The 16,733-nt window shown below is 47.7% G+C and overlaps 1 protein-coding gene across 2 annotated transcripts in view; it reads left to right on the plus strand.

Annotated features, from left to right (window-relative positions):
- The window catches only part of SLIT1 (slit guidance ligand 1), a 179,702-nt gene that overhangs the window by 27,092 nt on the left and 135,877 nt on the right, over nucleotides 1-16,733 (plus strand). For both annotated transcript variants that reach the window (XM_045507428.2, XM_010971119.3), the window contains exons 2-3: nucleotides 11,780-11,851; nucleotides 13,987-14,058. In XM_045507428.2, coding sequence (XP_045363384.2) covers nucleotides 13,994-14,058 — 65 coding nt within the window. In that variant the 5' untranslated portion in view covers nucleotides 11,780-11,851; nucleotides 13,987-13,993. The remainder of the gene's footprint in view (nucleotides 1-11,779; nucleotides 11,852-13,986; nucleotides 14,059-16,733) is intronic.

Here is a 16,733-nt window from a genome sequence, read left to right on the forward strand (position 1 = left end):
GTTATTACATTATTTTGATGTTTAGAGCATCCTGGGGCCAACGGGAGCCCCTTCAAGCTGCTCCCATGTCCTATTGACAAGACCCTTTAAGCCCTTGCCTCCAGGGGTTTTGAGTGGAGAGTGACAAGTGCACAGTGGTGATTTAAGATCTTCTGTTGCCTGGCTTTGATGTGGACGGTAAATGGAGAGAGAGGCCAACCAGTGGTGAGGAGACCGGTTGGTTATGGTGACTGTGATTTCCGACAGCAGTTTTTCTGTCATTGCTGTATGTTTGTTCTTTTTAAACTTTTATTTTAAAACAATTTTAGACTTACAGAAAAGTTGCAAAATAGTACAGAGAGAATTCCCATACACCCCTCACCCAGCTTCCCCTAATGTTAACATCTTTCTTAATCGTAGTGCAATGATCAAAACCAAGAAATTAACATTGGGACAAGACTAAGCTATAGACTTTATTCACATTTCACTAGTTTTTCCACCAAAGTCCTTTTTCTATTCTAGGATCTAATCCAGGATTCCACACTGCATTTAGTTGTCATTTCTCCTTAGTCTCCTTCAATCTGTGACAGTTCCTTAGTCTTTCCTTGCTCTTCGTGACATTGACACTTGTGACAAGCACTAGTTAGTTATTTTGTAGACTGCTCTTCAGTTTGGGTTTGTCTGCTGTTTTTTCACCATAGGATTGAGGTTATGCATTTTTGGCAAGAATGACACAGATGTGGTGTGAACCCTTCCCAGAACATCCTGTCAGAGGGGAGATAACATCAGTATGTCTCATTGCTGGTGGTGTTAACCTTGATCTCTTGGTTAAGATGGTGTCTGCAGGGTTTCTCCACTAAAACACTATCTTTCCATTTGTGATTAATAAATATTTGGGGGAGATACTTGGAGAGTGTGTAATATCCTTTTTGTCCTCAAATTCACACCTACTAATTTTAGCATCCATTAATGGATCTTGCCTGCAACCATTATTATCCAATTTTGCTTTTCTATCTCCCTCATTCCTTCTACATTTATTAATTGGAATTCTTCTGTAGAGAAGAAAATCTTATTTCTTTTTAAAAAGGTGGCTTGTTTGACCAGTACCTTGGGTTTTGAGTTTCCTGAGGGTAGGGATTGTGTCTCATGTATTTTTGTATTTCCATTGCTTGGTGTATGGTAGGTGCTCAAAAAATGTGTGTTCAATGAATTGTTTTAAATCTTTGGTAGGACATTTAATGGTTCTGATCTTTGTAGTAGAAAATATGATCATTGTGGTAAGTTGAATAATGGTCCCCAAATATGTCCACATCCTAATCACTGGAACCGATGAATACGTTACGTTACTGGGCCAAAGGCTCTTTGCAGATGTGATCAAGTTAAGGATCTTGAGATGGGAGATGATCTTGGATTATCTGGGTGGGCCCAACATAATCACAAGGGTCCCCAAGGAGAGAGGCAGGAGGGTCAGAGTCAGTAGTAGGAGAAATGTGCCAATGGAAGCAAGAGATTGGAGTGATGGGAAGAAGGGGCCATGAGCCAAAGAGTGCAGGCAGCCTCTTGATCGATAAAAAGGCAAGGGGATGGATTGTCCCCTAAAGCCTCCGAAAAGGAATGCAGCCCTGGAACATCCTGACTTTAACCCAGTGAGGCTGATTTTGGACTTCTAATCTCCAGAACTATAAGGTAATAAATCTGTGTTGTCTTAAGCCATTAAGTGTGTGGTAATTTGTTACAGCAGCAGTAGGCTATACCAGCTACTCCAGTTTGCATAGAGTTAGGAGGCTACTGCAGAGGCCCAGGCATGAGAGGAGGCAGGCCTGGACTGAGGCAGAGGGTGCAGGGAGAGCAAATGGGAACGTCATGGGGGACCCTATGGCCCAAGCCTGGGAGAATGATCTTGCAAACAGAGTAAAGTTGGGGAGGGAGGCTGATCCTGGAGGAGAAGCCGTGAAGTTGGCTTCTGCCTCTTTTGTTTGAATTGCCAATAGATGCCTATGTGAAAAGATGACCCTGGAGGTAGGAATAAGGGATGATTATTCTGTCGAGTATTCAGGTTGGGGAGACAGTTGGGAGGGCCTCCTGGGGAAGCGGTGGGACCCACAAGGGCAGTGGGAAAGAGACTTCAATGGGAATAAGAATCTCCTGGGAAGCTGGTATAAAATGCAGATTCCCAGGCTCATCCCAGAAATGCTGAGTCAGCAGGTCTTTGGTAAAGGCCATTCAGGTGATTGATATGTGGGAGGTGCCCAGGACACACTCTGAGAAACACCACTTGATGCTGGGGTTTCCTGGTGGAGAAAGTGTACACTTTGAAGACTCAAGAGGACGGACTTTGGCTTCCACCCACATTAAGAAGGCAGGGGGAAGGGAGCGCCACCAAGAAAGAGCTGGCGGAGGAGCAGGAAGAGCTCCCCACCTGTGTTTTACACAGAGGAGCCCTGGTTGAATGTGTGTGGATTCCACGTGGGCGATGTGGTTACTGCCAAAGCCGAAGAAGAAGGCCTTTGAAGATGAGGGGAGGGTTACAGTGTGGAGAGCAGCCAGTCTGTCTGAGGGTGAGGGCCAAGGAAGGCTTCTGGAATTGTGATTGGGGGTCACTGGCAGAGCTGGGCAAAATGGTTTCCTGGGAGAAGTGGAAGGCGGAAGCAGGTGGTCGGGAGCAAGTAGGTAGTGAGGTTTGCGGGAGGAGAGCGCAGCAAGGAACTCCAAGGACAGCAGCTCTGAGCAGATTGTTTGCAGTGTAGGTGCAGGAGGACTGGAGTCCTGCTGGGGTCGCAGGTGGTGGGGGACGATTGTGGAAAGGAGGAGTCAGGGCCCTGGGCAATGGGGGAGGGGAGAAGCTAGACAGGTCAAAGAACAGAGGTAGAGGGCAGCGAGGAGGGAGTTGTGATGGTGTTGGGGGTCACCATTCAGAGCCCTCACCTTGTGCCCCGGCTCCGAGCCAGATGCTTTAGCCACATCCGTTCTTTTACTCCTCATGGCAGTCCTGAGAGGATGCATTATAGTCGTCCCTCAGTATCCGAGAGGGATTGGTTCCAGGACCCACCCCTCCTCAACCTAAACAAGGTACCAAAATCCCAGATGCTCAAGTCCATTGTATAAAATGGCGTGCTATTTGCATATAACCTACTCCCATCCTCTCCTATACTTTAAATCATCTCTAGATTATTTATAATACCTAAATCCAGGTAAATACAGTGTAAATGCTATGCAAATAATTGCCAGTGAGTGATAAATCCAAGTTTTGCTTTTTGGAATTTTCTGGGATTTTGCGGGGAGATATTTTCTATCTGTGGTATGTTGAATCCACGGAGGTGGAGCCCATGGAAAAGGGGATAAGAGCAGACTGTACTTATCACTGTTTTGTAGATGGGAAGGTTCAGAAAGGTAGAGCCCTCTGCCCAGGGTCAAACAGCCAGCTGGTGAGTGGTGCTCTGAGTCCCTGGGTCTCAAGGCTCTGTTTGTGCATAGTGATTCATTTATACATATATATATATACATATATATTCTTTTTTATTATAGGTTATTACAAAATATTGAATGTAGTTCCCTGTGGTATACATTAGAACATTGTTCTTTATCTATTTTATATACAGTGGTTTCTACCTGCTAATCCCAAACTCCTAATTTATTCCTTCCCTGCCTTTCCCCTTTGTTAACCATAAATGTGTTTTCTGTGTCTTTGAGTCTCTTTTTGTTTTGTAAATAAGTTCATTTGTATTTTTTTTTAGATTCCACATATAAGTGATATCGTATGATATTTGTCTTTCTCTGTTTGACTTACTTCACTTAGTATGATCGTCTCTAGTTCTATCCATGTTGCTGCAAATAGCATTATCATTCTTTTTTATGACTTGTTTGTGTAAATTTGACTACTGCTCTACAGTCCTCGCTTCATTCATTCATTCATTCATTCATTCAACATTCATTTAGCACCTACAAAACCTCTGTCAGGAGCTAGCACTAGGGCATAATGGAAAATTGGCCAAGATTGATTCCAGCCTGCATGTATTTGCAGGGTGGACCCAGGTTGCAGGCTGGCATGAGGAGGGGTGTCTAGCTTAGGGTTTGGGGTGATGAGGAGAATTGGGGGATGCAGGGAGGTGCTGTTGCAGGTGGAGGTCAGGGTGTTAGCTGGCAGGTGGTCTCTCAGGGCCTGGGGCAGTCAGCAAGTGGAGAGCAGGCTGGCAAGCACTGGATATGGAGGCCTGGTGGCTGGCACTGGGCCTGGCTGTAGGGTTGTGGTTATGGGGCAGGCCCCAGACCTAGGAAGGGCGTTGGTAAGGGCAAGGCCAGGCCTCAGTAGTGAAGGAACTTGGGTGCAGTCTGGGCCTCAGAACAGAATACGCCATGGAGTTGGGGTTAAGAGCTGGGCCCTGAGCACTGCCCACCCATTAGGACAGCTACTATTAAAAAAAAACCAGGGAGTGGGGAGGGAAATAGCTCAGTGGTAGAGCACATGCTTAGCATCCCCAGTACCTCCATCAAAATTTTTTAAAAAATATTTTTTAAAAAATGGATAAACTTCATCAAAATGGAAAACTTAAAAAGAAAAAAACAAACCCAAAACCAAAAAGCTAGGAAATGACAAGTGGTGGTTAGGGTGTGGAGAAGTTGGAACCCTTGTGTGTTGTTTCTGGGAATGTAAAATGGTACAACTGCTGTGGAAATGAGTATGAAGATTTCTGAAAAAAATGACACATGAAGAATTACTATATATAATTCTGCAGGTTCAAGTCTAGGTATATACCTGGAAGAATTGAAAGCAGAGTCTCAGAGATATTTGTACCCCCATGTTCATAACAGAATTATTCATAGTAGCTTAAGGGTAGAAGCACTGATGGATGAATGGATAAACAAAATGTGATTTAGACATACACTGGAATATTATTCAGCCTTTAAAAGGAGGGAAATTCTGACACATGCTATATCATGGATGAACCTTGAAGACATTGTGAGATAAGCCAGTCACAAAAAGACAAATACTGTATGATTCCTCTTTTATGAGGTACCCAGAGTAGTCAAATTCATAGAGACAGAAAGTAAAATGATGGTTACTGGGGGCTGGGGGGAGGGAGAAATAGGCAGTTACTGTTTAATGGGTAGAGAGTTTAGTTTTGCAGAATGAAAAAGTTCTGGAGATCTGTTATACAACAATGTAAATGTTTTTAACACTATTGAACTATGCACTTAAAAATGGTTAAAATGGTAAATTTTGTTATGTGTATTTTTAATAGTAATTAAAAAAAAAAAAAAAAAGACCTGAGTCCTGGGGTCAGACATGCTGGGTTCAAGTCTTGTGTTATTAGCTGGCTGATCTTTTTTTTTTTTTTTTTTTAATTTTTTTTCTTTTTCCTTTTGGGGTAGAGGTAATTAGGTTTATTTATTATTTATTTATTTTTTAGTGGAGGTACTAGGGATTGAACCCAGGACCTTGTGCATGCTAAGCAGACACTCTACTACTGAGCTATACCCTCCACCCCTACCAGCTGGCTGATCTTGAGCAGAGTCTGTAAATCAAGACTGATAGCAAACCTTTGAGCCATGTGCTATTATGAGTCTTACATGAGCCGGCTTGGTTGTGGTGGTATAGATATTACTGGTAACAAAGTCAGGGAAACGAGAGGAGTGCCCAGGAGCCTGGGCACAGCGGGATCTGTAGCAAATCTGCCCCATTGTAGGGCCCCTGACTACTCACTCCTGGGGCTTATTGATTCACCACTTGGTGGGGGGCCGCCCCAGTGCTGGGGTTGGTGCCAGGCCTGTGGGCTCTGCTGAGGGGCTGGAAGAGCCTCTGGATCGTGACCTGCTGAGGCCTGAGGACTGTTGGGAAGGCTTGGGGCTGATGGGAGTGTGCGCCAGGCCCCGGCCACGATGTGCTGGCAGCAGCCGGGCTCAGGGGGCAGGACTGTTCGTTCAGCTTGTATTTAGTGAACACCTACTGTGTACCAGGTACCCTCATAGATGCTGGCTTACAGATGTGGCCTCTGCCCCTCACATCCTGGCGGGGGAGACTGGCCTTTAACAAAGGACCTCGTATTGAACACACTGCCGAATTGAAATCCCAGCTCTGGAGAAGGAGCTAAGTGAACAGCAATGGGGACATTTAAATTGAGATCTGAAAGATGTTAGGAGTCAGCCAGCTGTGGGTGTCGGTGGGCAGGGGAGGAGGAGAGAGGGCTGTTCCTGGCTGAGGGAGCAGCATGGGCAAAGGCCCTGAGGCAGAAGCACTGGTGTGTTGAGAGAAGTGGAGGGTCATGGTGGCTGAAGCCCTGGGGGCTGGAATTTTCCTAACAAGGGAGCTGAAGAAAAATCAGTCTTTTAACCTGTGGGCTCTGGAACAGTTGTTGATAAAACAGCAGTGTCCTCAGTGTGTGAAGCTTTCCTTGGCTGATGTCCATTTGGAGAGAGCATTTCTTAACTAGTATGGGTTTTTTTTTTTTTCCTGAGTGGGGAGCAGAGAAACATGGAAAACTCATTCAACCCAATGCTAATTGGATTATATCAGTCTTATTTTATTTTATTGAAGTATAGTCAGTTTACAATGTTGTTTACAATCTCTGGTGTACAGCATAATGTTTCAGCCATGTATATAAATACATATATTTATTTTCGTATTCTTTTTTATTATAGGTTACTACAAGATATTGACTATAGTTCCCTGTGCTAATCAGTATAAATTTGTTGGTTATTCAATTTTGTGAGGATTCTCCTTGTATTTCCAACGTAAGAGATATTCTGCCAAAGTTCAGTAGGTACTTTGTGTGAATTGTTCTGTACGTAGATGTAGTTTTTGTTGTATTCGTGCGAGAGGGTGAGCACCGCGTCCTTCTACTCTGCCATCTTGGCAGTCCCCCCTGGAATATGTCAGTTTTAGTGCAGATTTACTCATGCATTCAAGAAATACTTACTGAAACATCTATCGGGTACCAGGTACCATGTACTGTGTTAAACCCTGGAGACACAATAATGAGGAAAAACTGAAAAGGGGCTTGTACTCTCATGGGGTGGGGGATAGAGACATCAGTCAGCGAAGCCCCAAGTGCATGTCAAGTTGCCCCTGATTCGTGCTCAGAAGAGAGGGTTGGAGTGCTCTGTTGACCAATTGGAAGGAAAGGTTGGAGTGAGTTAGGCAGAGGAAGGAGGGAGCAGTCCAGGCAGAGGGAAGTGTAAGTTCAAAGCCCCTGCCACCGGAGGGAGCAAATCAGAACAGGGAGTAGGGCAGGCCACGTGGGGTTTGTGGTCCATGTTAAGGAGATTTTTTCTGATTCCAAGAGTGATGGGGATTCACTGAAGGGTTTAAGTGGGGAGTGACATGATCAGATTTGCATCTTGAAAGATCACTCTGGCTGTGTGGCCTGGAGAACAGATTGGAGGGGAGCCAAAGTGAATATGCGGAGCCTGTTTAGGCGGCTCCGGGTGCTCCGAGCAGCTCGCCTGCCTTCAGGTTGGGGCATGGGACCTGCTACCACTGTCGGGGTGGTGCTGGGTAGGGAAATTCTTCCTTCCCTTAGTTCTTCGGTCTGACTGCAGACAGTGCTGTGGGTTTGGCCAGGGTAAGATTTCAAAGGACAGCACCAAGATATACAGTTCCCCAGCCCAGAGGCCTGTCTCAACCACAGTCAGAGAGTACCTGTATATTTTTTGGAGACCCTGCAGGAAGGGATTTGGGGGGCAGTTGAGCCTCTCCCTTGCCACTGCAGGTTTGGGCCGCTGTAGGAAGGTTCTTGGGCCTTGGGGAGGAACCAGCACCATCAGTCGCTAGACCCTGCCCCCACTATGAGAATGCTTGTGAAGTGCATGGGGCCCCCAGAACACCCTAAGAGGGGTCCCAGGTGTTTATTCCTGCAGTTCTAGGAAATCCGAGGGTTTCTTTCAGTTTATCACAAACACACAGTTGCTGGGGATCAGATTCTTGTTTCCTGTGAGGATTCCAGAAATCCTGATTTGTTTTGTTTTTGTTTTTTCCTCAGTAGTTTTGCTTCAGAGGATTTTCTCCAAAATCTCTTACCACCGAGGCTTTCCTTTTAGGTTAGGACCACACAGGAATGATGGGAATCAGGGCCATTTGCCACTGGAGTGTATTTTCTCCTGGGAAGAAGGATGGGTGCAGACTCGTCACTTGTGAAAGAGAGAGAACCATCTCAGGGCGTCTTCCCTGGGCCTCAGCATCCTGGGGCCTGCTGGGCAGGAGTAGCTGGCTCCTCCCTGCTGAGTGTGACCCAGCCATCCCGGCACCTGCCTGAGCTGAGCCTGGGACACCACCCTGCTGGTGGTGCCAAGGTCCCCGAGGGATACAACAACAACAATGGTGGTAGTAGTAGTGAAAGTGATCGCAGCAGGTAATACTGGTAGAGAGCACTTACGTGTGCCAGCCACTGCTCTTGGTGCTTTAGAAATACTTAAGTCACTTAAACCTTGCCACATCTCTAGGAGGTGGGTACTATCATTATCCTCATTTTACAAATGGGGAAACCAAGGCACAGAGAAATTAAATATTGCACCCAGGGTCACATAGCTAGTGATGGTAGAGCAGAAATTTGAAGCCAGACAGTCCAGCTCTAAAGCCCAAGCTCTTAGCCACTCAGAGCACACTTACCTCAGGCAGCTGGGAGCTGCCCGAATATTGTTGCGTGGACAGGGAACACTGTCTTATTACGGGGCCCGAGTGTGTTTTATCTAAAGCAGCCAAGTAGTTTCTCAGCTCTGTCCTATGCATAATTGCTCAGGGTGAGGGGTAGGCTCAGCAGAGCCCAGCAACACAAGGCGTCGTAATGAAGCGGAAAGACTCACATCAGCCTGGGAGTATTTGGTCCCGGACCCACCACTTTGGAGCTGTGTGGCACTGGGCAAATTGCTTCACCGATCTGTGCCTCAGTTTCCTCATCCACAAGATGGAGAGAATGTGACTCACCTGATAGGTTACTGTGCGGGTGAAATGAGATGAAGCATGCTTGGAGTTGAGCTCAGAGCCTGCACATGGTAGGTACTCAGTAAGGAGAAGTGGTAGATAAGGGCTCTGGTGGAGAAAACTTCAGGGAGCCCAGGGAAGTGGTGGATCCTGGCTTCTTCCTGAGAAGCGAGGCAGAGAATTGCCCCAGAGGGCCCACTCCACTTGGCTGCTCTGGCTGCAAAGGTCTGGGGGTCACAGCAGTTTCTCCAGTTTTCCCAGGAGGCTTGCTGGGGAGGGGTCTCCATGGCAACGCTCAAGGACCACCTGTTGGAGGAATCAGGCACTGGAGAAAAATGACCTCCTTGCCTCATTCCAGCAGCCTGTGCTGAAGGTTCGAGGGGAAGTGGCGGGGCCAGGTTGGAAACTCGATCCCGGTGGGCTGCCCGGCTGAGGGGAGAGGGTGGGGACAGTGGAGGCCACTCTCTCAGCTTAAGTGGCAATAATGACTCCTTAAGCTGCAGTCCTGGACCTTGGAGCCTGATGAGAGCTGCCTCTGCCTCCTGGCTGCCTTCTCAAGGGCTCTCCCCTGAGAGGAGGCACTTAGCTTAGCTCCGGGTTAGAGAGCAAGGCTGATGGGGGAGGCTGGGGCTGGGGGGCTTGGGCCTCCATAGACATTGAGTGAGGGGCTATATTTGCTCTGGTGTCTGCACCATTGTCCTCCTCCTCCTGTTTGTCCCCGGTCTCTTCTTGAGTTGGGGTGGAGTGGGGTGCAGGAAGTGAGGAGGAGGGGCTGGAATCTACTGATGGGCTAAGGAATGTGTCCCAGAGTCTGCACGGTGGAGCCTGGTGCCAAAGGTGAGGAGAGAGGCAGGTAAATGAGAGCAGCATCACAAATCCCTGTGAGCCCTCCGCCCCCACCCCCGCCCGCCTCATAGGAATTCCATCCTCGGGATTCCGAGTTCCATGTGGACCCTGCCTTGTTCAGACAAGTCTTAACGTTTGTCTGTGCCTCAGTTTTGCCACCTGAGAATTGAATAATTATTGTGGTCAATTGCCTTATGAACCATGGTTGCCATGAGAAGGAATGAGTGGATGATTGTAAAATTCATGAGGTTTTTCATGACCTTTGACTGAGTCATCTTCTAGCAACGTATTCCTCCCAAATGCCCACTGAGCTTTATGTGGTGGTGTTTGTAATTGAACAATGTCAACACAGCCCAGATGTTCCAGGGTCAGGGAATCAGGGCATGCCCAGTAACATGACATATCCAACTGAAGGGATCCTTTATACCAGTCAAAATCATAGGTGGAGAACAAGCAGTTTTTAGGGCTTCGAGATGACGTTCTCATTGTTTTTGAAGCACGATCGTGTTGCAGAAGGAGCAGATTGGGGTGCAGCAAAGAGAGGCTCAGAGGTGGCTGCTTCAGGGAAGAACATTTAGTTCAACAAAAAAAGAGCTTTGCATTGAAAAGAGCCTGTCTCGCATGGAGAAGCTGTCCTCCCTGCATTTAGGATGGGAAGTGGCTCAGGCTGGGGCTCTCATCAGTGGCCCCGTTACCTTGGAGAGGCCTCAAGCCCCTCTGAGAGATCCTATTAAAAGAGAGATGAAGAGCAGGGGATGAGTTTTTCCAGCTGCTCTGAAGGATCAGGAGCCAGGCCCAGGGGAAGGGCAGAGAGAGGGATGAGCTGAGTGAATTATTGGCTTGTCAACTTGTGGAGACAGCCTGCCTGGTGGGAGAAGCCTGGGCCCTAGGATCAGACTGCCCCGGGTCCAGATCCCTGCTCTGTGATTTACCAGCTGGTGACCTCGGGAGGGCACCTCACCTCTGTGAGCCACTCTTTCCTCATCTGTAAGACGGCCGCAGTAACCACCTTCCGGCATCTCATGAGGATATACACAAAACCTGGTTTCCCAGAGTGTGTGGAAACCAAGAACATAGGTTGTTCTTAGTGGGAGCAACTCCAGAACATCATCTGGGCCAAACACAATTCCCAAACACTTTTAGGAAAGGGAATTTGCTCTTTTTCAAAGTAGCTTGGATTTGGGTTGGGGTGGTAGCTACACCTGCAATCTTTCACCACAGTTGGTAAGTGAGGAGACTGGGCTGCAGGTACAGTGGTGTGTGTTTGTGTGTGTTGGGGGTGGGGGCAGTTAGGTTGTTGCTAGGCATGTGGGGGACCGTGAAGATGGTGAGAAAGTGGAGGAGGCTGTGTGGCTGTGAACGCGGGGATGCACAGGGAGACAGGTTAGATGCGGAGGTGGCACCTGGGTTTGGAGCTGGGCCCGAGTGAGATTCTGCTGTGTGTGGCTCAGTGGAAGGACCTTCTCGGGAGAGGGGTGCCTGATCCCTGGAGTGGCCTGCCTTTCAGAATATAGACAGCTCGTAGGAGCCAGTGCCACCAGATGATGGCATCTGTGTCCCCACGGGGGCCCTTTCCAAGTGCTGGCCATGCTCTTTACTTGTTTATGCCTCATGCTAATCCTATGAAGTAGACAGTTATTATTCCCATTTTATAGATGGGGAAAGTGAGGCTCAGCGAGGATTCCACCTGAAGAGCTTCTCTAATTGGCTAGTTTCCAAATTCTTTCCTGTGTGACTGTCTCGTCTATCCAACTAGACTGAGCTCTTTCAGGGCCAAAGCCATGTTTTGGGGTTCCGCAGTCCTCTTGGCAGTGAGCCTGTGCCCTGTGCGTTGCTGTTGGTTGAATGTCTGCTGCAAAGCAGTCCCAGCTTGTTAGGACGACACAGGCTTGGGGGTCCCGGGGCTTGGCTGGGAGGCACGCAGCCCCATTGGGAGGTGAGTGACTTGAGTCACAAGAAGAGAGAGCCTGGAGGCGAGCCCCTGACCTGGAGACCCACCCTGGCCAGCTCACCATTTCCTTCTCCCCTTTCCTCCACCAGGGAACTCAATGGCAACAACATCACTCGGATCCATAAGAATGACTTTGTGGGACTCAAGCAGCTGCGGGTGCTGTGAGTATGGGATGCTGCCGCCGCTGCTCTAACCTTTCTCCTGCCCCCACCCTCACAGACCCCTGGCCGTGGGTCGGGGGTTGTAGGCCAGCTGGGCCCCTCCCCTGTGGAGTCAGTCTTGGGAGGCCGTAATGGGTGAGTGGAGGTGATGGTGAGTCCTGACCTGGAGTGGCCACTGCCTCCCTCATGGCTGAGAAAACTGGGCATGGAGTGGGCACCAGTGGGCACTGCCTGGCGGGACCTGGGCACATGGGACTACCTTGTCCATTGGCTGTTTCCAGGGCTGAGGGAAGACCAGGTCTGCTTGGGCAGCCATAACGAAAGACTGCAGACTGGGTGGCTTAAACAATAGAAATGGATTTTCTCACACCTCTGGAGGCTGGAAGTCTAAGATCAAGGTCCCGATGGTTTGTGGGAGCCTCTCTTCCTGGCCACCTTCCTGCTGTGTCCTCACGTGGCCTTTCCTCTGTGTGTGCACAGAGAGGGCTCTCTGGTGTTGCTTCCTCGTCTTATGAGGACACCAGTCCTATCAGATTAGGGTCCCAGCCTTACGACCTCATTTAGCCCTAATTACCTACCTTCAGGCCTTATCTCCAACACTGTCACACTGGGGGTGAGGGCTTCACTGTATGAGTTTTAGGGAGGGGGGCGACACAATTCAGTCTATAACAGCCTCCACTGTTCTTTTGAACTTATGCCCCAGAAAGACTTTTCAGCAAGGCCACAGACCCCCTGACTCGAGGAGGAGGTCACTGGGGGCAGTTGAGGACAGAGGTGACTCCCCTCAGGTGCCTGACAGTGGCAGATACTGGAGGTGGCAGGCATGGCTCTGTTGGCCACCAGCCAGGAAAAGAGCCCTCCTTGACTCCTGCGTTGTCAGGCTGGGCAGGGGTGAGAGCGAGGGGAAGGGGTGGGTCCCTTCATCCCCTCCTACTCTGCTGATCGTAGGGTGCAGAGGCAGCCCCACCCACATGCATACCTTCTGGTGTGGGGACATCTCAGCCCACAAAGTCAGGTGTGCAGGGAAGAATGGCATTTCTTTATTTTCTTTGCTTCAACTCGATTTTGACTTTCAGCCCCCATCCCATCTGGCTGGCAGGAGAAACAATATCAGACAATCATAGGGTCCCTCGTTCCCTACTCCCAGGGTAATGCAGGGGCCTTGGGGCCTCAGTTCTTCCAGAACTACTGATTTTGCAGCTCAGAAGTTCTTTGGAGGAGCTGGGAACACTGTAGTTGATCCTCTCTGGGGTTGTAGCTGTCAGTCGCTGGGGAAGATGTCTCTGCTTCTCCAGAACCACTGGCCTCTAGAGGAGGCTCCCCAATAGCACAGGTTTTTGGAAATAAAGCAGAGGAAGAGGAGTGTCTGGTGGCCGCTTCTGCCCCCTGCCCTGCCCCAGACCTTGTCTGAGGTCCTTGTGGGCGCACATAAGCCACCTGCCTGAGAGTAGGGAGGGAAAACACAGGGAGAAAGATCTCAAAAGTTTCCACTCAGCAAGTGGTCTATATGCTGAAAAATGCTGCCCCGCCAGCTGGATGCTCTGGGTTTCAGGGCGCATTGTTGGTGAGGGGGTACAGAGTCCCCCAGAGTCAGGTGGGTCTGTTGGCAGATGAGACCAGGCGGAGTTGGGGCACAGGCAGAGGGGGTGTTGTCTGCCAACTGCAGAATGTGTTTGCTGCCTGTGTGGACTGTGCCGAGTTGGCACAGGCTCCTCTCCTGCCGCTACCGGCTGATCCCCACTGCTCTGCCCTCTGGACACCAGCCCTTTGGGCTGGAGGAGGGCATGTGCACCCAGAGCCAGCCCCTGCTGCCTTCTGCCTGGGTGCGGGCTTCCCTGAGCATGCCTTAGGAGCGATGGCCCGGTGCTGTGGTACCCTGTGCCTCTGCCGTGCAGGCCCTCCAGAGGGTCAAAGAGGGTAGGGCCGGAAGCACATCGTGCTGTCTGTCGGGGTTGGCTGTGCTGAGGAGCCTGTGTAGGGAATCTGCAAGGCTGGGAGGAGGTTTTGTCGGTTCGGCCCAGGCTGCGGGTCTGTGTGCGTCTCAGGCTGTGCTCCTGTTTCACTCCCTCGTGCCAGCTGTTTCTAGGAGTCCTGGCCCACCATCCCAAGCTGTCTTTGTCTCTTTACTTCCCCAGGCAGCTGATGGAGAACCAGATTGGAGTGGTGGAACGGGGGGCTTTCGACGACATGAAGGAGCTGGAGCGGCTGTGAGTATCCACGGGCGCAGGCTCAGCGGGGCGGTGGGGGCTGGTGCCCGGGGGAGGTGAGCAGGCTGAGCCAGGCGGTAAGGAAGGGTGCTCAGGGTCAGGGCTGCACGCCCAGCCTGCCTCCTGCCTGCTGACGGGGCCAGGGGCAGCTGCAGCTGTGGAAGGGGTTGCAACGTATCGTGAGATAATGGCAAAGAGAAAGCTGGAGTGGTCCTCACCCCGCATTCTAAATACAGCGATCTTTGTTGTTTTTCCCTGAGAATACATTATGGCAAAAAGTCTATACAGTACAGAGGAAGTGAAATCTCCTCCTGTAATCTTATACGCCAGGCATAACCACTGTTCATTGATTTGTGTGACCTTAAAGGAAGCACTGGGGTGGCCAGGGGACTAAATACAGGGAAACCCCAGGAGCAGTTTCTCGGGTGCTTGGGGCACAAAACTGGGAGGTAGCGTTTTCTGATTTGCATGGTTTGTTTCTTATGGGGCTTTTGAATTTGAAAAATGGGTCTTGATCAGTTTTGCATTTCAGATTGGCAATAATAATAATAAAAAAAAGCGAATGTGGTATGGATGAGGTAGGTGATGGGCACTCATGTTCGTGGTAGTCACCAGCCTCATTTTTCTGCTTTGGTTTGGCTGTGGGTGTCAAGAGTTCTAAGGTCATGCCCTTTGAACCAGAAGGTCCATTTTATTTTATGGAAATAATCAGAGAGCATGGCTAAAAATTTATATGTCAGGATATTCATTGTACATTATTTAAATACAGTACAAAAATTGGAAACAGCCATTCTGGGGAGATATAAGATATAAAATCACATGTTTGAAGAACTACTGAGGTCATGGGAATGTGTTCACAAAATAACATGAAGTGGAAAAGGCAGAAAGTGACATTTGTGTAAATAAAATCAGCTTGTATGTGTACAGAATACAGGAGGAGGAAAATAATTGAGACCATTGACTCACTGCATTGAGTGGTGGGAAAACAGCCAACTTTAATTTTATTCTTTGTGCTTTTCTTATTTATGGATTTTTCTCACAATGAGTTTATAATGATAATTACAGCTACTATTTTTTAAATTGAAGTATAGTCAGTTACAATGTGTCAGTCTCTGGTGTACAGCCTAATGTCCCAGTCGTGCATATATATACATATATTCATTTTCATAATTCTTTTTCATTAAAGGTTATTACAAGATACTGAATATAGTTCCCTGTGCTATAAGAAGAAATTTGTTTTTTATCTGTTTTTATATATAGTGGTTACCATTTGCAAATCTCAAACTCCCAAATTTATCCCTTCCCACCCCCTTTCCCCTGGTAACCATAAGATTGTTTACTATGTCTGTGAGTCTGTCTCTGTTTTGTAGATGAGTTCATTAGTGTCTTCTCTTTTTTTCTTTTTTTAAAAAAAATTCCACACATGAGCGATATCATATGGTATTTTTCTTTCTCTTTCTGGCTTACCTCACTTAGAATGACGGTCTCCAGGTCCATCCATGTTGCTGCAAATGGCATTATTTTATTCTTTTTTTTAAATCACTGAGTAGTATTCCATTGTATAAATATACTACAACTTCTTTATCCAGTCATCTGTTGATGGACATTTAGGTTGCTTCCATGTCTTGGCTGTGAACATTGGGGTGCATGTATCTTTTCGAATTAGAGTTCCCTCCAGATACTTGCCCAGGAATGGGATTGCTGGATCATATGGTAAGTCTATGTCTAGTTTTTTGAGGAATCTCCATACTGTTTTCCATAATGGCTCCACCAAACTACATTCCCACCAGCAGTGTAGGAAGGTTCCCTTTTCTCCACAGCCTCTCCAGCATTTATCATTTGTGGACTTTTTAATGATGGCCATTCTGATTGGTGTAAGGTGATACCTCATTATAGTTTTGATTTGCATTTCTCTGTTAATTAGCAATATTGAGCATTTTTTCATGTGCCTATTGGCCATTTGTATGTCTTCACTGGAAAATTGCTTGTTTAGAGTTGCTCTTCTGCCCATTTTTGGATTGGGTTGTTTGGTTTTTTTTTTGTTATTAAGTTGTATGAGCTGTTTATATATTCTGGAAATTAAACCTTTATCAGTCACATCATTTGCAAATATCTTCTCCCATTCTGTAGGTTGTCATTTTGTTTTGCTTACAGTTTGCTTTGCTGTGCAAAAGCTTATAAGTTTAATTAGGTTCCATTTGTTTATTTTTGCTTTTATTTCTATTGCCTGGGTAGACTGCCTTAGGAGACCATTGCTAAGATTTATGTCAGAGAATGTTTTGCCTATATTCTCTTTTAGGAGGTTTATCGTGTCTTGTTTTTTATTTAAGTCTTTAAGCCATTTTGAGTTTATTTTTGTGTATGGTGTGAGGGAGTGTTCTAACTTCATTGATTTACATGTGGCTGTCCAGTTTTCCCAACACCACTTGCTGAAGAGACTGTCTTTTCTTCATTGTGTATTCTTGCCTCCTTTGTCAAAGATTAATTGACCGTAGGTCTGTGGTTTTATTTCTGGGCTCTCTGTTCTGTTCCATTGATCCATATGTCTGTTTTGATTACTGTAGCTCTCTACTATTGTCTGAAGTCTGAGAGGGTTATTCCTCCAGCTTTGTTCCTTTTCTTTACTATTGCTGTGGCAATTCTGGGTCTTTTGTGATTCCATATAAACTTTAGAG

The sequence above is a fragment of the Camelus bactrianus genome, chromosome 11 (genome assembly GCF_048773025.1).
Source record: "Camelus bactrianus isolate YW-2024 breed Bactrian camel chromosome 11, ASM4877302v1, whole genome shotgun sequence".
Taxonomy (NCBI): domain Eukaryota; kingdom Metazoa; phylum Chordata; class Mammalia; order Artiodactyla; family Camelidae; genus Camelus; species Camelus bactrianus.